This window comes from Phasianus colchicus, chromosome 1 (genome assembly GCF_987193195.1).
Source record: "Phasianus colchicus chromosome 1, bPhaCol1.hap1.1, whole genome shotgun sequence".
Classification (NCBI taxonomy): Eukaryota; Metazoa; Chordata; class Aves; order Galliformes; family Phasianidae; genus Phasianus; species Phasianus colchicus.
Window position 1 is genome coordinate 64816367 of NC_143436.1, and position 22968 is coordinate 64839334.

Genomic DNA, 22968 nt, shown 5'->3' on the forward strand with positions numbered 1-22968 from the left:
TAACACTAATCATTGGAGATATGAAAGTAGAGACTTATGGCTGAGGTAACCCAGTGAGTGTCACACTGAGCTGCTTTTATTAGTTTATCTTTTTTTTTCCATATGTTCTTTTAAAAAATTTCATCCCAAAGCCACCAGCATTTTTTCAGCTCAACCTCGGTGTGGTGAAAGTCATAAAGTCATATTTTAAGACAGTCCCTAGTATAAAGGTTGTTATAAAAAGGTGTGTCTCCTCCTTTTGGTGGTTGTCTGAATTGCTGATTACTAAATCATTAAGAGATTGTTGCAGTTTGCTTCAAAACAGACCTCCTTTTAAATTTGGTAGTCTATGAAATATCATTTGTATCTCAGTTGTGCAGTATGTGAGCGCTGGTCCTTGATGGCAGTTTTTTGAGTGAAAGTCCAATGAAATATGCTGGGAAAAAAAAATAAAAAAATAAAACAATAAAACAACAACAACAATAACAAAAAAACAACCAGTATTATGTGGAGGATGACATTTATAACAAGCTATGGTGTAAATTCCTGGCGGTATGTATATGGGAAATTATTTGATTGGAAATTTGATCAAAGCTTCAGTGCTCTTTTTCATTTCACTTTCTTTCAAAGAACTAAAACAAATCATCTGCACTTGAAATTTTCAAAGGTGAAAATGGACTTGTTTCTAATTGTTTCTATTCAGCTCAGGATTTTAGTGGCAAAATGACATGCTGGGTGTTGGTTTCATCAGAAAAGAAGAGGACTTCCGCTGTTTTTGTTTCCCATATAAGAACCTAGATACACTGTAGTGAACGAGCAAGTGAAAAAAACCATTTTGTTAGTAAAACTGTGAATAGTAAAGTCCTTCTCGTTAAAAAGAGAGAGAGAGAGGTAATATAATAATATAACACAGTAACAAAAACGTTCTAGTCAGTTGAATAAGGAAGCAATAATGTGTACACAAGTGGATGATCTTTTCAATTCAGCACCATCCCTCACACACTAATATATTTCCTTTCTTTACTCATCTGATAAATGTCCTGGAGAGTTCAAATCCTTAGAGATAAAAGGTGATTCTAAGTATTTTTGGAAAAACAACAAATGAGCCTTCAACCATCTCTCTCAATAAAATCCTGTTTTATGCTGCTTATTCTTCAATTTTCTAGCTTGTGCAGCAGGGCTTATATCCAAGCAGATTTAAAAACAAACAAACAAAAACAACTGGCTTTGTCTTACATAAATGCTCAGATTTTCATGTTCAGCTTCCTCCAGCAATTGTTCACAGTCTGTCATCCAGTGAAATTAAAATAACAGCTCCCCAAGGCTGCCTCCTGTGCCAGTGCTTTCTCAAATGCACGCATTGCTGTTTATTTACAGATTTGCATACACTGATGTACATATTCTCATGCAAGCAATCTTTATCACCTAATCTGTGCTGTTTCATATTTAGAAACTGAATGCTTTCTTCAAGATTTACTAGGAAGTGACTAAAGGATGTAGTGTGAAAAGCAACATGCTTCTGACAGTTGGAAAGGTTCTAACTGGGGTTTCCCTCTACCCTGATGTGCACACATTCCTGTTTCTCCTACTTCGAGATCCCAATTCTTCCCCAAGACTCAGAAGTTGGAGAATTCCTCATTAGCTTGAGATCAGAGGGAGTTGCTACAGTGTTCCTGGTGGAACTAGATTTGGAGAAGAAGAAACTTCAGACAGGAAAATGATAAAAAGAAGTTTGGTAGTTGTTGGGGAAGCCAGGAAGGAGAGCAAAGCAAAATATCTATCTAGGAGGTAAGACGCAGGAAAGTGATAAAAAGGGAACAGAGATAAAGCAGTGCATTAAGTAATACAGTTCTATTATGTTCTCTAAGAAAAAGAACTAATTTCTCCCAGCTGTGAAGATTAGATTCAGATGAAGACTTCAGAAAACTGGCAAACCTAGTACCACTTTCATACAAAAAGAAAAGAAGTATCATTCTCAAGTATAACCTCTGGTGTTTCTGTCCCCTTCCTGTGTAATGTAATATTAATTTGATTACCTATATTGCTATGTGCTCCTGTGGAGACCCTACACATGTAACCATTCTTCTATCTCATTCTATCTCAGTCCATGTTATTCATTCTAGAAAATGAGCAGACAGCAATTTCCTTTCAAAGGGGCCACTGGAGTGTTATATTTAATCATTTCATACTAATCCCAACTTTTATACAACTGTCCTCCAATGCCTTTTTTAAGTATGAGGAAGACTGTAGCCCAAATGGTGCTAAGTATATATTCAACTGTTCATTCATGTAGAGGTGTTTTTTGTGTTTTTCTATTTTTAAATTATTATTACGTTGTATCTGTGCAAGAGAATGTTGTCTAAGCCCTGTCTTGGACAAAATCCAAGTCTCTTCTGTTATGTACCCAAGGATAGTTCTGGCTGATGTGATTTAGACCATGTAAAGAATGATATGGCTTCCCTATTCATACCCTAAAAGTAATCTGTATCACATAAATTTGAAAATATTTGCTGTTCCTATGACATGTGCCCCACGTAGAAATGCAGATGTTTGCCTGCTTATTCATGCTTCTACTTCCAAAAAAAAAAAAAAAATCTATAATTGTCACCAAAGATATAATAGTTTTCCAAAGATTGATCCCTGAATCCCTGAAGTCCTGCCTATCATTTGGTCACATCCTTTGAAACCACCCCAGTGTTCTGAGGACTCAGAGTTCTATGGTTCAAGTGCAGCTTAGTTCACTCCTGTCTCAGGAATTCTAAGCCTGCTTCTGAGGTCAAGCCCTTTGAACTACTTGGTGCAATATCAGAGTTATCTCTGCTTTGAACAGGAGGTCTGACCAAATGCCCTTCTGCGGTTCCTCTCAGTGTCATACATAATTCTGTAAGTTACAAATGAATCCTATAACTGTATTTGCTTATGTACTGATTCAGTTTCCACCTTCCTTTAATTTTTGATCCTTTAGGGTCGTCATTAGCACCCTTTCCCCAGGTCTTTATCTTCCATTTTAAGGATTGTTATATGGAGCTTTTCACTGGTAATTTTCTGTATAGTTCCACACAGAAAATGGCTAGAAGATAGTATGATGATGAAAATCATAGGATAGGGAAGGTGAACAGGAATGGTTAAATATTGTGTTCAGTACACTCAGAAGTGTAATGAAGTATGCTTTTACCTCTTCTAGATTCCTTAATTTATAAATAACATTCATTTGTAGCCATTGAGCGATTTTATGTTTTATATTAGAATCACAGCAGAGGTGGGTGCTGCTTTTTGCAATGTCTGATGAAAAGGAATCTGAAGACAAGCTAAGCATACCCCAAATTATTTAGTTAAAAATAAATAAATAAATAGAGGGAGTGTGGTCAACAATGTTTAAATGAAGAGTAGCTTCTTATATTTTCATTCGTTTCAGTCAGAAACTCTACAAACATATAATGGAAAATGCAGAAGAAAATAAGAGAAAACCTTTAAGATAGATTCCCTAAATGTTTTATTTTGCTCACATTGCATACTTGCGTTTAAAGTTCTGCAAGTAGAAGAAAATATACAATTTGATGATTATACAGTACAAAAAGCTATAAGTGACAGTAAATAATCTTTGGAATAAGAAACCAGTAGTTTTCAATTAGTATTAAATGAGAAAATTTTATGTCAGCTGATATTAAATGGATATAAATGTCTGAATTAGTAAAAAATTTGAATTTACTGAACTGATATTAATCAAGATAATAGCTTCAGTGTGGCAGCTGCCATTTTGGCTAATGCTGAAGAGATTGAAGAGGAAATTTCAGAGCAAAGTCCATGGACATGAATAAACTTAAAGAAGAGTCTTTAAGAGTCATAAAAGCTGTAACGCATTATTGTTTTTTACTTATGGAAGGTCTTGTTTTTTACATCACCGAGGGAAATAGGATTCTGTCCTGCAAATAAGATATTGCTATCTGTAATAATTATCCTGTGGGCACCAAGCACAACAGAGATCAGACAGCAACCAAGATTTCAACACTGCTTAGGGCTTGACTTGATTTGACATTAGCTGATAAAACTCTGCTTACATTATTTGGCTAATTTCTGTTTTGACCTGTAGCATTTTCTTTGTTGAGTCTGAGCTGTCTTTGTGATTGGCGTTAAAATTTGGTGCTTATTCTTCTACTTAACATTCTTGAAAATACTGTTTTGTGATGTGTGATAATTTCTCTCCGGAGAAGCATTTTTATTAATTAAACTTTTCTTTTTAACATAGGTACTGCTTAGCCAGCTTCTAGATTACTCGAATAACCTACAGATATCACGCATGTGTTTCTGTTGATAGCGCAGTTTGTTGAATTGAATTTAAGCAACCATCATGAAAAATATTCTTGCAGTTGTCAGTGCTTTGTGCTGTGTATCTCTCAGAAGTACATTGCTTGGTCATGGTATGAAAATGAAAAGCCAGTTGAATAAGAGCCCGTTTTAATATCAATTTTAGCATTAGTTTAAAGCTGACACAAGCAAAGTCTTCAGTTGTTGCCCTGCTATGTTGTCAGATGTTTTTAACAGAAATTTGCAGGAGGTTTAAACTGTAATTTGCAAGGCCCTGGTTGGCTTGCCCATGAGTACTGACACTGCTTTGCTAGTAGAGATAATATGACGCTTAATCCATATTAGTTTTTGTCACAAAGACTTTTCCTACTTAGCAGAAAATGATTATAAGGAGAAATGTGGGTGATTTGGGGGAATTTGTCCACAAATAATGGGGGTGAGCACAAGTCTTGTGAGGGAGGGGAGAAAAGTTATGTTTTCTGCCACTGTCCAGCTGTACCCTTAAATGGACTGAGCACAAGGGCAGCATCTGATGCAATAAAGATAATGGTAACAGATGCAATGAGTTTCAAAGTCCCAGTAGCATTTTTTCTTGAATGGCTGATCTATATTTATTCAGCCAGTGCAGAGGCAGCCCCTGGAGATCATGTTCCACTCTTTACCTGCTCAGGACATATGCAAAAATGACACCTGCTTACTGCAGCAGTACTTCCAGAAATGGGATTGTGACTCTTGGAACTAGAGCTTGACTTTTCATCACAGCAACTAATCTGCATTCTGCTTTTCTCATGAGTGAAAAAAGCCCGAGGTTGCTATTTTCTCCTAGATGATTGGAAAATGCTGGTTATATGCATACCACACAGGGAGGATATGGCAACGTTATTAATCAGAGCTATTTGCCATAGAATTTACCTGTATGACATAAGAGCAGCTTGCAAAGAAACACTGCATTCTCTGGAGAAGGTAGATAATCCTTTGAAAAGAAAAACAAAAGCAAACAAATAAAACATAGAAAATAATTTTGCCACAGTCTCCCAGCAAATAAAAGCAGAAACTCAAAACAGAAAAAAATCTTTTATCTGCCTTAGATTTTAACCTTAAGACTATAGAATGTACTCTCAAGAGAGTCATGTAATATTTCCTTGATAAAAGCTCAGGAAATAATGCCTTCTTGGCTGGGGTTCATTAAAAGGGAATTCATATGATTCAAAGATTTATTCAAGTTCAGTCCCTTGGCTGAACATGTTTCAGTAGAGCTAAGATGGGCTTGTAAACCCAGATGAAACTCAACATCTATAACCCATCAATGAAAGGGCAACAGGCTATCTGAAATGTGAGAAAAATTTCAGCAAGCCTCTGACTAAGCCAACCTAATTTCATAAAGGTCTATACCTCCCTTCCCTACTGTGCTTGCCCTCCAGCTCTTCTATTTTCCTTGGTAACTAGGCCAGCTGTTGACTAGAAATATACCCTTGGGCCAATTAAGGAAAGGTTTTCTCTTGCTAATATTTTACAGCAAGTTTTCCCTGAAATATCAGCTTAATTTCAAATTCCCACTTCTCATTTTACAAAGCCAACATTTGATGGAAATAAAGTGGCAAAATTGAAGAAAGATAAGTGCTGGATCAGTATTTAAAAAAGAAATCTAAAGATATTTGTCTAGCCTGCTCTTCTTTCCTACTCTTGTAAAAGAAGCTTGCTATATAGAGGGGAGTAGAGGGGGGAGGGGAGAAATGCATAGGTAGCAAGGAAAGAGGATGAAAAAGAAAAGCAGAGAGGAAGAAACTGACCTAGAAAGAAGGGGCACGAAGAACAGAAATACTGTTCTTAACAGTGCGAATTCTTGTTCTTTTGTCCTGCCACTGACAGAAATGAGCTGACAAGAAATGGCTTTAATTAAACAAAAAACATGGTACATATAGTCTTGTTTGAGGAAGACTACAGAGTAGCCTTATGCATCAAGAGAACTGCAGTCTGAAGAGATCTCTCCCTTAGAAGAGCCATAATCATTAAAAGATTAACAAGTGTTATTGGGACTCTAGAGACTCGCCTACTGAAAAGTCTGATTCTCTGTCTTCTGTTCCCTGCAAACAAATGAGTTTTCCTTGTTATTTTTGAAATGTTAAGGACCGTATGTCTTCATGATATCATTTAATTTGAGGTATGGAGCTTCTCTGAGTTATTCTTTTGACAAAGTCATGCGCACACATGCACAGAGATAGCAAGTTGCTGTGATCTGATGATCTGATCCATGCGTCCTTTGTTGTCATGAAGTATTTAGTCCAACTGCTGAAGCTGTACTCTTCAGCAGATTTCTCTAATGAGATACCACATGGCAAATTGCCAGAAATAGAAGACTTGACATCTTACAGAAAGCGCACTACATACGATATGAGAGGAATGCTTAAAACAAATTTCTGCAATCCATAATTGTATTAAGGTGCCATCATTACTAAAACACATACAGTGACATCTGCTGAAGGCTCATTATACCTTCTTATTGCTGTGTAAGCAGTGATCTGGAAAAAAGAAGTCCTTTGTTAGATACTAGCAAAAGAGTAAGTGGGACACCAGCTATAGTGGAGTTGTCTAGATGACAGCAAAGATCCAGGAGAGAGTGACATATCAGGAAATAATGTGGGATTGTGTTCTATTTCTTGCACCCACATTAACTGCACTTAAAACACAATAGATCTATACAGCTTCTTCAAGAGAAGTGATGTTGCCTTATGTTAACTCCTAATATCTCGTATCAAATTCTTCCATGAATCCTGTTATCCATTCTTCCTTTGCTACTGACAGATGAGTATCCTGTCCTTAAAAAATCTGAGTCTACTTGAAACAACTTAGACATTGTTAAACAGAGCAAATTCTTCTGAGTGCAGAGAAAATAGAAAAATTAACAGCCCATCTCAAGACTGACTGCCCTGCAGAATAAATTCTTTTGAATGACATATATTTTCTAAAATAATGTCACTCTTTTCCTATCCACCTCTGCTCTCTCCTTTCCCCACCCACCAAAAATACCTGTTCCTCCATGCACAGAGTGAGTCATAAGAACAGTAATTGAAAGCCGTAAGATTATAAACTACAGATCTGGCTCACAAAGTATGAATAAAACCTGTTACTATTCCTTACATGAGCGGCCAAAGGCCATATTGGCCTTGTAGAAAGACAATTTTATTTTTCTCCCTAAAGCTACATCTGTATTGGTATGTAAAAAGAAGAATGGGGAAAAAAGCGTGTGCAGCTTTTAAAAGAGAATTTAGCCAAAGCACTTCAGTGTAGTTCAGGTTTAATTCTGCACTTTGCTGTATATTTCATTTGCCCAGTGCATGTAGAGCCACACAGAATTAGTTCTGTGTCATACATTTTGTTTCATAGTGTCACAGGTTTTTTTTTGCTCCTGCTGTGAAGCTAATAGGAAGCTACAGAAGCTATCCAAAGCCATTCTGGAAGACACGAACTACCCAAACAATAGGAAGAAGAAGAAAAACATTTGTCATGTTCTCCTCAGTATATTGTTGTAATAACTGTGGCCTAAATTCAGATATAGTACAAAGCTTTGAAACTCTGAGACTCCATTGGCTCTACTGAGCCCTCTTGAACATGGATTAATTTTGTATTTTATGTATATGATTTGAAAGCAGAGTAGCCTGCTCACTTCCTGTATGCAATTAATTGCTGGCATATTTGGATATCATCCCATTAAAGCCATTGGGTCTGCTTATTTTAATGGTGATTATCCCTTCTAATCCCACTCATTGAAAGCTTCCAATGCAGTTACCCACTGGGAAGAATACAGTTTCTGTTATGACTGGAATGAATGGCTTGCTTCAGTTTCTGTGCTGCAAATTTACTCTAAGTCATTACAAAGATACGTGATTTACAACTCTTAAACTTGCTGATTCTGTTGTAAGTAAGGTACTGTATGACATGTTGACTATAACATGACATTTGTTCAGAGGAGAAAACCTGCAGTTTTTAAATGTGCACAGGCAGAGACATACATAAACACACATAGAAAGTACTGGTAAAAATGGAACCATAATTCTCAAATGTAGTGCCAGTCTTGAAAGCTGTATTTCTTACTACATGCACAACAATATTGCCCCATTGCTAATCTTCATGCAGATATTAAATATAATTTTTATTTTTATTCTGATCACAGTTTTCAGAGGGTGGGTTTAATCATTCTCTTTGTTTCTATTCACTGTGATAGTAGTACTCTCTCTGTTGAGAGCAGTTGTTATACATGTAGTTGCAACTCTGAGCTTAAGTATGTCACTCTTGGTGTTAATGACACTTCAGCGTGAAGGAGTTCTCATTTCTGGTGCTTCTTCAGATTGACATTTTATATACAGACAATATTGGAAACAGACATTAATTCTGTTGTGGTATTCTTCTGCAGGTATTTTTTATGTTCATGAAATGATAAAATATGGTCTGCTGCTGCTTGCAGATCCCAATCAAAGCAGAGGAGAATGCTAGAAAGAAAATGATTTCAATAAAAATTCTCTTTTACTTTTTTTTTTTTTTTAACATCCTGGAACAGAAAGACATAAACTGCTTGCACTTTGTTTTACTAGACAGTTCTTGTATCATTTATTTTGATTTTAATATGTCCATTCAACCAATTGCAGAAGACATCTTCTACATATGATTATTTCTTGCTTAGACAGTAGGTAGCATCTGCAATGTGATAGTGATAAGTAGTGCCTGTGTGCCATTATACTTTTTTATTAATTCTTTATACAGTTCATTTTCAAGGCAAATGTTCTTTCTACTTTAAACACAACTACTTTTATCTGGAGTTTATTTTCTCAAGACAATGAACTATATTATATATCAGTAGAGGCATTGCTCTGCTAGGCAACTTTAGCAGGTATTGGCAACCTACTTGCAGGACATAGCATAGTCTTTGTTTTCTGCTAAGTTTTGTTGAGTCAGCAGCACATGCATGCCACAAGGAAGGCATTCAACCGGTGTATAGGGGATGTGGTCAACCAAATTTACTGGATCAAGTGATTTGTCTGGATGCAAATTCTGTTGCTTAGTTCATAAGATCTTCAAGAGATTAGTAAATAAAGGCAGCTAGTCTCTGGGCACCCATAGAAATGTTGTTTCTCAAGCCTAAGTAGCGTAGATTATGATGTCTGCCACATTTTTTGTTGTCTAAGGGAGACTGATATGTTAGACATCTGTTCTAAGTTGCAATAGGAAAAATGAATCAGAAAAACAAATCAAAATGTATTTTATGACTTTTTAAAATAAAATCTTACTTTAAACAGAGGTACTTTTCATTCCAGGGTAATGCTTTGAAAAATTGGTCCATAAGAGCAGTTCTGTTGTATGAAAAGTGGCAGGTGAGGGTGATTCACAAGTTGTGTGAGAGCTTTGAAGAACCAAAAGTGGACTGATGCTGCAAGATTCCAAATATTCAAATAAAATAATGCTTCATTAAATCTCCTGAAGAAATGTAAACTTTCATTCTCTTCTTTTTCTAGAATAAAAACAAATGAGAGAAGAAAAATCAGCAGAGGAACTAGTGATCTGCCAGCTCTCTTGTGATTCTTCCTTTTTTCTGGCTCTGTACTTATTCAAAGGACAGGAAAGTGAATGTGAGTTCAGTCTTAGTCCTTCCAGTAGAGTGGATGACCTTTCATTATCTTTCATGGAAAATGCCTGGTTCCACAACCATCAGAGAGCACTGCTATGACTCTCTCATCCTGGTTGTTTGTTAACTCTTCTGCCCACTTGACTTTGCTTCCTATCCTGCCTTGCAGAAACTGTGTTGTTCTCAGCACATTATGCCTTGTTTGTTTGTTTGTTTGTTTGGCTTTTCAGTTGTTCATTTGCTTTTACATCTGCTGCTTTGCTGATTTCCATACCACAATATGTGTAATCAAGCCCTCCTAAAATTTCAGGTTAGTTTGAAAAGGCAATAATTATTCTGCATCTATTTTCTAGAGTACATTGACTGTGAGAACAGAGACACCTTAAAGCTTTCCAACAAGTTAAATGAAATTAAATTTTGATGTCTAATGAAGGAGTTTTTACCTCACAGACCCTATGAAGGAGGCTGGGAACAGAGATTGCATTGCAATAAGTGCAAGCATTCTTTTCTGTTCTCTGAAGCAAAAGCTGCCATCCTACAGACAGATTCTTGGGCGCATCATCAAGTTCAGTCATCTGTCCTAGGCACTGGCAAAGTTATCAGAAAAGCCGCAGTCATATTTGCCAGCTTGGCATCCTGCTGCCTTAGAGTTTGTCTGTTTCTAAATAGGCCATGCCTGAGAGGACCAGTTCATAAATGAAAAAGATGAATTCTGTACACTTAGCTGTACCCTGCTCAGGAGTAGGGCAGTTGTGGGAAAGGAGATGGAGGACAATTCTTGGAATTCTTTGAAGTGTCTGTGCAGTATTTGTTATGTTGATATCTCTATCAAAGGAATTATTAGTATCATCACTGGTAGGGAAGTAAAAACTTGCACAGTGTAACCTTGGGGAGATAAAAGAAAAGACTAAGAAATGTCTTATTTGCAACCAGGTAATTAATAGCAGCAATTGCCTACTCATCCTTATGACCCTTCACAGGCAACAAGGAAGTACTGATTTTCAACTGCACATTTTTCTCTTCTCTCTTATACTTGTTTCTATGAATAATTTGCAGTGGGATTTAAGAATCTGCAAAGCCCAAGCTCAACCCCTCTGGCAAATTACCTGTTATTTACCCTCTTAAGTGTAAACAGCAAGATGTTTTCTTCAAGGATATGGAAATTAAATCCCTGGTATAATCTAGGTATGTTCCATTCCTCCATGGCAATATAAAGCAGTAACAACAGCTTAAGAATGCTGCAGGATGTCTAATGAAAATCAGGTTGGATGGCAACCTTAGACATGGAAGTTGTACAGCAGTAAAGAACTGCATTTTGTGTGCTAATCTTTGATATGAAAAGCTGCAGAGAAACATTTTAAATCAATTGTTACTGTAATTAGCAGTAGTCCTACACTCACGCTCTCTCCTTCTGTGAGTAGTCCTGTCTCCAGCTAAGAGAAACAGAAAGCAAGCATATAGCATACCTCCATGACAAAGTTTATCGACTTCCACACTCACGTTCTGCCAGAAGCTGACCCTGACAGTAAGGACCTCAACACAACCCTGAAATCCCGAGGAACTTCATTTTCATGGTGTGTCTCTGAATTTGAAACACCTTGAGCAAAGCATACAGTGTGTGTGCTAGGGGGGGCAGCTTTTGTGTACGAAATATCAGATATCACTTGTAAACACCAAATTAACTAGGGTCTATACTCTGCCTCCACATCTTAGGTGTCTTTTTCTACAGTGTAGTCTAATAGCCTATCTGCAAGCTAATCTGTCCTATCATACATTACCTTCTGATTTACAGTGTTCCAGTTTCTGAAGGATATGAGGAGCAGATGTTCAAGCAGGAAAGTTGCCTGAGCAGCCTACCTCTTCCACCTGCCTGCCAGCTCCCAACCCAGAGAGCAGACAGTGCCTGCTGCAAAGCCATTTGGGTACCAGCTTTCTCCTCTCCCCACACTGTACCAGTAGAATGTGAACAGCTCACCTGTTTTGATAACAAGATGCATCTCATCTCATTCTTTTCCTTCATAATATTATTTTCTTTTTCATTTCCCTTTTTTCCAGAGCTGCTGGTTTTAGCACTGCTTTTCCTTCTCTGACACAAGAGACAGCTGAGCTGGATTCTGTCCCATCTTCCCTTCTTCCCTGTGGCCAAAATCTCTCCAGTCCTCTTGATTTTCTCTTCCTGGAAAATACAAATACACACTTCTGCTGCTGCAGGAGCCAGAAATAGGAGGCTTGAACTGGTCTGCAGGTGTGGAGTTGGTGAATATAAAAAGAAAGAAAAGCAGTTGTTTGCAGAAGGATGTTAGGAGCATGTCTCAGAGCATCCCAGCATAGGTCTGACTGCTGCTGAACAGAGGAAGTCTAGTTGACTTCACTGCTAACTCTCAGATCAGAACCTTTCTGTTTTCAGCCCCATTATGCTATGTCCTAGAAAGTGACTTCTGGACAGTGCATCTGAATTCCCCTGCCCTTGTCCCAAGCTGCCTTTGTCCCAAGTCAGAATATTGAAGAGTGAGGAAATCTCTCTTGTTACTGAGAGCAAGATCTTCTAGCTAGATCAAGCAAGCTTTTATGTTGAGTTCTATCTTGCAGATACTGTGAAAATTGTGAGAAAATAAAATAAAAAAAAAATCTTCACATATTTCTTTATTGTCAGCCCTGAGTTTTAAATCATTCCAATGTAGTCTTCCTCTGTCACAGCTAGGTGTCCAGTACTATCTTGAAAATTTCATCAGTATCTTGAGTATTTCTCCATCCTTTGACCTCAGAAGTTGTAAATTTTCCTATCTCTGCCGAGCTCTTGCAATGGCAGACTGAAGATGTGTGGGCCAGGAAAGTGGAAAGACAGAATTACAACTACATATTTGTTCAATCATTGAGTAAACATTTTAGCAAAGCCTACAATGAGTCATCACATTAAAAGCTGTCCTTTGTATCCTTGGGACTTGCTTTTATGAAATGAACATAGAAGTCAGACCGAGTTAATCCAAATTGTTTTGAAAACTGAGGTCTACAGGCTTTTAAAAGCATGCCTACCCCAGTGGGCAGGCAGAAGGGAGTTGCACTGCTTCTGCTACTTTCGCTGAGCAGAGCACTGAAGTGAAGACCCTCCTGGGACTGTGAGGTAGCACATGGACTGTCAAAAGCTGCTGTGTGCATTCAAACTGCAGAGTGTGCTGGGTTGCAGCCGGCAGGAAATGGATTTTAACAGTGAGATCATGATGACTGCTTCAATTTCATCACAGCCTGGATTGCAAAAACATATCTGAGAGGATTCAGGCTCTATCCATCCTCTGTCCCCATGTACACCTTATGCACAAACTATCTGAATCTGACCCATAATCTTTTCATGGGTTGAAACAAAATATTTATTAAGCATTAAGATTTATCTAAGCTTATTCTATGTGAACAATTAGCCATAAAAGTAACCAAAACATGGGTCTGTTCAGCTGATCCACCTTCTGTGGAGTGTAACTCTGTTCAAAACAGGAAAACATTTTTCATGTGCTATTATGCTTCCTCTCTGAATCCTAAGCCTTCCATTTTAGGAAAATTAAGTTGTTTTAATGTTCTGTGTCTGGGAGAATAAGAGGGATATCTCAATATGAAAAAGTAGTATTTCTGGTTTCTATAAATATTTACTATGAAAAATAGACTAGGTGAATGAATATTGAGTCCTTATGAGAAGTGGCTGAGAGAACTTTACCACTGCCTGAAGGCAGGTTGTGGTGAGGTGGGGGTTGGCCTCTTCTCCCATGTTAATAACAATAGGACTAAAGGAAATGGCCTCAAGTTTCACAAGGGGAGGTTCAGGTTGGACGTTAGGAAGAACTTCTCCGAAAGAGTGGTCAGGTGCTAGAACAGGCTGCCCAGGGAGGTGGTGGAGTCACCAACCCCAGGAGGTTTTCAAGAAATGTTTAAATGTTGTACTGAGGGACATGGTTTAGTGGGAAATATTGGTGATAGGCAGGTGGATGGTAGGACTGGGTGATCTTAGAGGTATTTTCCAACCTTGGTGATTCTGTGATTCTATGAATATGATTTAAATAATTGGGATTTGATTTCAGTGCAAGTGTGTACAGAAGATTCTGCACTGGTGTAATCTGGCACATTCATGGTGATGTAGTCTTTTCATAAATGCACCTGCACTTGTCTTTGTGGGGCAGTTCACAGAATCACAGAATCAGAGAATGTCAGGGATTGGAAGGGACCTTGAAAGATCATCTAGTTCAATCCCCCTGCCAGAACAGGAACACCTAGATTAGGTCACACAGGAATGCATCCAGAAGGGCTTTGAATGTCTCCAGAGAAGGAGAATCCACAACCTCTCTGAGCAGCCTACTCCAGTGTTCTGTTACCCTCACCGAGAAGTTGTTTTTTCTAGTATTTATGTGGAACCTCCTATGTTCCAGCTTCTACCTGTTGCCCCTTGTCCTATCATTAGATGTCACTGAGGACTTCTGATTGTCACCCAGGCAGGGGCCATCACTAATTTAAACCAAAATGTTTTGCTTTAGTTCTATGTTTGTCCTGACAAATGCCAATTCTTGTTTTCAGTTCAAACATCTCTGTTCATTAACCGGTTACTTGTTGAGAGGAAGAGAAATACTGTGAGTTTTGTGATTCTATAGTTCTACATTCAAAATGGGCTTTTTCCTATGTTCGTGATGCAAAATATCCCTGCCACACAGCAGAGGGTGCTGAGGCAGGGCAAGGGGACAGCCGTGGTGTGTGCAGTGTAGTGGTTGGTCCTTGGGATGGATAAGAGTGCAGCGGGTCCTGCTGGGGGGTATGTTCTTGTGTGCCGAAGGCAAGAAGGAGACACAGGAGCCTACACACAAACTCTAAGGTTCCTAAAGCAGAGAGACAATTATTATTTTTCTTTTAGAAAATGTGTTTATTTTGTTTTGCGCTTTTGACTTTTTAATTATTTTGTGTTGTTTTAAATTACTGATTACCCAGTCTTGAAAGAAAAGTCCAAACAAATCATCTGGACTGGATCTTCTTGCTGAAGTTCAACACTTCTTTCCATCCGAACCGAAATCTAGTCCTCCACAGCAGAAGCTGTCTCTGCCTCTTCTTTTACTTCTTCTTCCACCCTGGGCTGGGATGAGGGAGGAACAGGAAGGATGGGCTCATGGGAGCCTTGGCTGTCAAGAAGATTATCAGGAAATGAAGGCTTCATGTGAGCCTGTGGGATGGTGCTGAGTTCAGGCTCTCCCGGCTAACAGTAAACTTACAAGATCCTTGCACCCCTACGATGTTTGAGGCCCCCAGCTGTTGAAGTCCCTCTGCTGGACTCCTTCCTCTGGCCTGGCACAGCAGCTCCAAGGATGGCAGTCCCTGCCCTGCCCTCCTCCTCAAGACTTGGTGAAGAAGAGATGACAGATCTTGGGAAGGGACAAGGTAGAGGGACAGGAAGGCAGGGCTCATAGGAGCCTTGGCTGTGAAAAGAAGAATGACCAGGAAATGGAGGCTCCACATGAGCCACGAGGATGGCCACAATCTTCTTGGGGCTTTCCTGGGTAAGGCCAAACTTACAGAACAGGAGGATCATTGCCAGCATCGAGGCGGCCATTTCGAGGGAAATAGACTGATCCTGGCGCCCCTGCGATGAACTCTGGGGCGCGACCTGGCAACAACAGAGTGATGTCCACTGTGTCCCAGTGAAGGTGAATCCACCTGCATCAGGTCATCTTCCAGGGGTGGATCCATGGACTCTCCACTGCTGCCAGGCAGGTCCACTTTCATGGGCTCGATGTCATCACCCATTTCCAGGAGCCGCCCCTTCTTAGTGGGTGGCTGCTCCATCCTATCCTCAGAAATAATGAGTATCTATTTCCGAGACTCAGAGTCCAGCTGCCTCTGGCTAGTCAGCTCAGGGACTGCTGTTGAGGGCAGCTCGGTGGCCATGGCAACAGGATTCTGAGTGTCACATACTGGCCCAAATGCAGTGGCTGGCAGTTGGGACCTGCCACCATTTCTCTGAGGCAGTGGCAAGAATGTAGCAAAGGGGTTGGGGCAGAGTTCTCAAGGTTGTGATAGAGCCCTGCTGGTGCCCCCAGCAGTCAAGGAGGAGCAAAACAAACTGATGCCCGACCAGCCAAGGGAGTTGCAGTCATTAAAAACTGTTGAGTTTCAAGGGTTGTATCGGCTGTCCTTTCCCATCCCTCACCTCTGGCCCTAGACCTTGAGAAGGTGGCATCTCTTCTGACCTGATGCCAAAGGAGAGGGGTGGGGAGGGAAGGGCCTCTGGGTAGCTGCACTGGAACTGCAATGGGTGCATTGGACAGCCTGTGAGGCTCTTCAGGCCTGGTGCTGGGATTTTCCACCCGGAGGATGGGAAGGCCGATTAGGGATTGCTGTCCTCAGCCCATTCTCTCTTTGGCCACAGAACTGTGGTTGAAGGTGAGGCAATCTTTGTATGTAATAGAATTAATGTGTCTAAGCAAGAAAATTATTATTTTTAAAAGAAAACATGATAAAGAGCAAGAAAAACATAGAACTAGTGGGATATGTGACCTTGTTTTTGTGACACTCATGCGTCAGTCTGGTTTGATGGCAGTGGCTGCAATTCTCATTGTGTTCCTGAGATGTTCATCAGACTCTTCTTACACACTTTACTCTTTCTGTGCTTCATGCTTGGAAAGAGTTGCTCACAAATCTACAGCCAAAAAGCAATGACACGAATAAGACATGATTGTGAATTGAGAGGTATTTCTTTCTGGTGAGATAGGGAACAAGTTCATTCTACCTGTGTTCCAAGGGAAATGTAAACTGTTTAGCTGCACTGAGGCTAAGCTGAGCTCAGCTTCATTAAACTAAAATTCTTGTGTGATAGTTCAGACAGAACTAGTAATGCTTGCCTTTAAAAAAGTAATCACCCAGTATGTTAGTATGTTCCTGTCTTGTTGTTGAAACTGATTTTTTTTTAAATCATCTTGTTTGCCTGTAGCTGAGCTAGGAAGGCCACTAAAGAGTGGGATTCAGTAGCCTAAACTCAGGCTATTTTACACAGCACAGGGTGTCTGAAGACAACTGCTTGGGTTTGGCACATATCAGATATTGCCTCTAGTAAGCCCATGTCCTTCCAAGACAGCAGCTGAATTCCAAATGGGAATTTCTAGGACATCTAAAATGGCACAAGGTATCTACATTCAAGTAAAATAATCATATCTCATGGAAACTTGGAGTTAACCGATGTGAAAACTGAAAGAATTGGTTTATCAACCACAAAATATGCTTGTTCTCGCAACCATCTTCAGTCTGTGGTGGAGAGTTCAGGGTGGGAACATAACTGTCTGTGTGCTGGGTTTTGCCTTCCGCCAGACACTGCAAAAGCAGGGGTGGCCAGCAGGGACAGAGAGGTGATTGTTCCCCTCTACTCTGCTCTTGTGAGGCCCCATCTGGAGTACTGCGTCCAAGTGTGAAGCCCCCAGTACAAAGAAAACACGGAGCTGTTGGAGAGGGTCCAGAGGAGGGCCACGAAGATGATCAGGGGACTGGAGCATCTCCCCTGTGAAGACAGGCTGAGGGAGCTGGGCTTGTTCAGCCTGGAGAAAAGAAGGCTGCGAGGTGACCTCATTGCAGCCTTTCAGTACCTACAGGGAGCCTACAGAGGGGAGGGGAATCAACTCTTTGAAAGGGCAGATAACTGCAGGATGAGGGGAAACGGTTTTAAGTTGAGGAAGGGGAGATTTAGGTTGGACGTCAGGAGGAAATTCTTTACAGAGAGAGTGGTGAGGTGCTGGAACAGGCTGCCCAGAGGGGTCGTGGATGCCCCGTCCCTGGAAGTGTTCAAGGCCAGATTGGATGGGGCCCTGGGCAGCCTGGTCTAGCATTAAATGAGGAGGTTGGAGTTTCATGATTCTTGAGGTCCCTTCCAACCCTGGCCATTCTGTGATTCTGTGATTCTGTGAAACAAAGTGAGCTCATTTTTTCTTAGCAATAGTGCCAATTTCATTAATGTCTCCTTGACTTAGATTAGTGAAGGCTTCTGGAACTAAAATGGTCTTTAAATGTACCTCCTAGCTGATAAATGTGTTTGACTGTGTAAGTGCACTGGCAGAAGAAAAAAAATAGATTTAGAAATATACACTTAAAGCTGAACTTCAAAAAAAAATACAACTCATTTTCACTTTGTAAACTTTCCTTACAGGAGGGAAAAAAAAAAAAAAAAAAAAAAAGACAGGCACAGCACTATGAATGACAGTAAGAAATGGTAGATTTCTACTGATTCAACACATTTGGAATCTCATTAGTTATAAATGGGAATTCAGCAAATAAACATTTTTTTTTTTTTGTTCTATGTTGCTAAGATGCCTATAGTCACCAAATACAAATTAGTCTGGAGTACATTCATTGCTTCTTCTGGAAGTGTTATAAAATAAAAATCAGTTTTAAATACAGTGATTTTTTCCCCTCCTCACTTCAGGCTATTGAAGAATGCACAGAATGAAGTTCATTTCAAAATCTGGTATCGGAAACTACTGGCTGCTCTCCAATTCACTGCTGGGAAAACTTTGAACAATGAATTTTCTAAGGAGGAGAAACTTATCAGAATTTTGGAAGACATTGCTGAAAAAGTAAAAGCTGCCAGTGACATGAAAAGAAAGGTTTGTTAAAAAAATATTTCCCCTTCCATCTAAGCTTCTCCAGGTAATTTTACTTTTTCCAAAGTGCCTTTTCTTACTTTGGTGTCCTTTATGTAAATAAACCCAACATTTGAATGAAATTTTTAATATGTATATTTTTACTGGACCGTTTGGGGCCCATTATTTTCTTACCATTATTGCTCTTGAGGTCAGTGGATCTTTTAGCCCACTTAAATTCCTTATTCCATGGTTTCTTAAATTTGGTGGTGGTCAGAAACAGTGAGGTGAGTCGCTACTGAAAGGAACACATTCTACATCTCTTTCCAAAATATGTCTCCTGTAGAGGTGCCATGTTCCTTGAAAACTTGGCTGACAGTTGTCACTAACATGCTGAACATTCTCATTTCTTAACAAAGCCAACCAAAATGTCCAGTACTTCACATCACATATATAGCAGTCAGTAATTAATACTGCAAGTGTAACTGCAGAGATGCATTCTTGGCAGTAGAATGCTTACAGTTATCTCTAGTGGGTGCAGCTTTTATGTTGCATGGGTATGTTTCCAATTCAAATATTAGTTCTCCAAGACATCTTACGTTACTCACCTGAAGTGTAAAACAATTTCTTGCCGAGATCTCAGTGAAGCAAGCCAAAAAGACAGATAAAAGTATACCTGCCACTGCTAGTTATCAAGAAAGTTACCATGAATTCTTTTTGCCTTGTTAAGGATTCAAAGATTTTCATAGCATTTTTCAGAATACTCTGTGTTGCCACTGAAAGCAGCAAAGCAAACATGGAAGTAAAAATAAAAAATAAATATATTTGCAAAGAGAAAAATCCATGTAAAGGAAAAGAAATAGTAGTGATACATTATAAATGACTGTTGCATATTTCATCTCTTTGAGATTAATCTCCAGGCTGTAGTTACCGTGGTACTGAGGAACTTCCAAACCTTGCAGTTAACACACCAACTGTTAGGTGAGGGAGATCACAGTGTTGAGGCAGAAAGGCAAAAAAGACATGAGATACAGTAGAGGAGGTGTGACTAATTGGCACTAATGAAGGGTGTCGAAAATGAACCTACATGACAGCATGAACAGGGAGAGAACCTAAATAGTAAAAACATCAATACAGAGTAAAATCACAGTTGTTTTTTTTGTTTTGTTTTGTTTTGTTTTTTAATAACTGTACCTCATTAACTGCTAAATGTTTACACTGATGCTATTAGTGCCAGAAATTTGACTGTTTGATTCCAATGTAGCAAGGCAGTCAATGACTTAAGAACTGCTATTATATTCTTTCATGTTGCCATAATGATGTGCTTGTTGCAGGAGGTGTTAAAGATGGAACTCAATAGACTTCAGCAGTTCTTCCAGGAGGTAAAAGTTTGCCGACTTCCCCTGAATCCTGCACTTGTTGTGCAAGGCATAGAGGCAGATGTAAGTCTAGCTCATGCAATTAATTACATTTTTTGTTTCTTTGTTTGCATTGTAATATGAAGAGAGGAGAGATTGAATGGCTGAACTGGCTGGGAAATAATCCTACTAGTATTAAGAATAAGTTATCTGGTAAACTGTCATCCAGACTAATCCCCTTGAAACTCAGGGCCTTTGTTGAAGGCAGAGGTGAAGGGGACTGCTGGGCTAGGTATTGCCTATCGTCTTACCTTGTGCAGCAGTAGCACATATTTCAAACTCTCAGCAGTTTTCTCTTAGTTCAGCTACCCTGCTGTGGTGTTGAGCTTGGCAAAGGCACCTGGATTTCATAAAAATGACTCTTGTTTTCCATTCTATCCACGTAGCACTTGATGGCAGTTTTTTCCCATCCAAGACTTTCCTCTGTCACAGATGGGGGCAGCTAAAGATCTAGACCTACTCTATTTTTGCTTAGAGGAGACAAGGCACTGGCTGAGAATTAAATATTAAAATTAAATATTCTCAGTAAGTCACCTATGTCTACAATTCATATTAAAAGTGATTTGTAAATAAAGGAAACAGTTAATGCTGTTTAGCAATGCTTAATTTGACTTTGACCACAATACTAAGATTCAGTTATTCGTTGTTTAGAATGTTTTTATAATCAATATTATGCCAGAAATAAGCTGTTCCAAGTCTACAAAAGGAAAAGGTATCCAGCAGCAAGGAAAAACAAATCTGAAGACCCGTATATATTATTGGTTATAGCTATCTAATTACAGCAATTTGTGCTCTATTTTTGTTCTCTGGCTCATTATCCACAGTGGACCTGATTCTGAGAGGTGTTGATCCCTTCAATTGTCTTTGACCTGTGATTCTCCAAGTAATTGCTATTCAGTCTTGATCTCTCAGAGAACAGAGGTCTTACAGCACCCCGCAGGTTTGGGCCAATTGTGGATGATATAAGTTGGAAAAATTTGAAGCCTGCTGCTTCTCACTACTTTCAGGCTTTTTGGAAATAATGACTAATAGGGAAGTATTTCACCATACAATCATGCTATTTATACTGCACCAGCTTGGCTGGAGAGATACAAAATGTGTAAATGTAAGTATCTGAAGAGATTTTTTTTACTTTTCTCATATCATTATAGGCTCTTATAATACTATAAATATCTGCAGTTTTTTTCCTTATCGGTTTGATAATATAATCATGCAAACTAGCATTTTTAAATGCTCATAATACCCTCAAATTTAATTAATTTTGCTATCATCCATCAATTTTACTAGTAGCAAGCACTGCTGGTAGCTCTATCACTAATGCATTGTATGGCAGTAACCTTTCAAGTACTTATTCAGACATTTCAATTGTCAAAATTCCATAGGGAGTCAAGATTTCTTCTTCAATCATAGCTACTGAATGTTGCAGAGAAATGGTGTGGCTAAGACAATATTTGAATTTGTGCTTTGAAATTTTTAAATAAAAAAGCATGAGACAGCTCTGACTAGTAGTGGTTTTGTACAAATTAGCCCCCATTATACTCCACCAAGTAAGCACAGCAGTAGCTGCTGTGAGGTGCTCATTATTTCTAGAAACCAGGGCATTAATTTACCATTGTCTTTGGTTGTGTTGTTGGGTTCCCCCCGCCCCCCCCCCCCCCTTTTTTAAAGTGATGATAATAATACCAACCTAACTCACACAGGATTTGGTATGCTTGGCTAATTAATGCTTTTTTGAATCCTGTTGAGATCTTCAAGTGGAAGGAGCAATGGAGCATGAGAGGTCATTAAACAAAAACCCTCATGTTTAATTAAGACAAATTCCACATAAAATCAATTGTGGTTTTCAGAATTTTCTGTATCCTTAGTCAGCATGAGGTGACCAGTGAAATTAACAACTTCTTTGCTTCCATAAAGACTGTATCATCTGTAATTTTTTTGCAGAAGAAAAAATGGGACTGAAGACATTTCATTGCTTTGCAGATTCCCATTCAATTAATCTTATGTATTTTTGTCTACTAAATCCCAGACGAAGTTTAGCATTAGAAAATTGAGTAAAAGTGAAAAAGAATTAGTATGTAAAATATTATCTGTTCATATAATCTGATTACTGAGTGGAACAATTGTCAGTGGAAAAAGAGTTTCTCATTTCCCTGATCCAATTAGCCAGCCAGTAATATCAATAATTATTTGTATTTGTTATCTGAAATTTTGAGTGGTATGAAAGATGGTACTTTTTTTTGGCATTATTGTACTAACCTGTTGTTTTATGTATGTGTTACTGCTGTCGTCTTGCTTTCTTTTTCCCTGAAGTCATGTTCGTATTTTACATCCAATGCTTTTCCATTAAAAATCTCCTTCATCAATGCAAATGCTCCAAGTGGAAATATCAATATTATTTTTAAGGTAAGTTACTCCTATGATATTCACTTCTTTTTCTATGCAAAAGGCTGATTTTAACTTCACCTGATTTATGTTTTAAATGTAGAGCCAGAAAATGTTTGTTTTGGCTCTGTTCTTCACTTTTCACAGTTATTTTTGTTACTAGAACTTTCATTGGAATATGCAGAGAAAATACTCTGAAGTACTCAACTTTTTGATCGTGAATCAAATTATTTCTTGCAACCCTTTTTCCTTAGTGGAGAAAACCAGGCTCAAATATAAAACTTATTTTCTAAAACTGGTTTGTTAACCACACAAAGTCAGAGGGCATGTCCTAAGAAGAGATTGTTCAGTATGACTGACTCCTGTAACCACATCCATATGTCTCTCACAAATCAAAATGCTACAGTGTTAAAGACTATTTGCAGGAGAAAGTTTAATTTCAACCCTACCCTACCAGCCAGTGTGGGGGAATGGGCTGAGGAAGGAGAGGCAGAGGGGACTGCAGAGGAGCTCTGTATCAGTAGAGTTAGTTGGTGGGACTGACTAGTATTCTAGTTTATTTTTCAGTTGTCACCTTCAAAGCTTTGTAGCTGGGACAGTGCTATGTCCATCAGAAAAAGACAATACTTGTAATCTAGAACTGTTTCTCTTTCAAAAGTGTATGTCTTCCATAACAATG

The 22968-nt window shown here is 38.9% G+C and overlaps 1 protein-coding gene across 2 annotated transcripts in view; it reads left to right on the forward strand.

The window, feature by feature from the left end:
- PIK3C2G (phosphatidylinositol-4-phosphate 3-kinase catalytic subunit type 2 gamma) overlaps window positions 1–22968 on the forward strand; it is a 286035-nt gene that overhangs the window by 179487 nt on the left and 83580 nt on the right. For both annotated transcript variants that reach the window (XM_090145886.1, XM_090145891.1), the window contains exons 19-21: window positions 18333–18513; window positions 19824–19931; window positions 22218–22310. In XM_090145886.1, the coding sequence (XP_090002012.1) occupies window positions 18333–18513; window positions 19824–19931; window positions 22218–22310 (382 nt within the window). The remainder of the gene's footprint in view (window positions 1–18332; window positions 18514–19823; window positions 19932–22217; window positions 22311–22968) is intronic.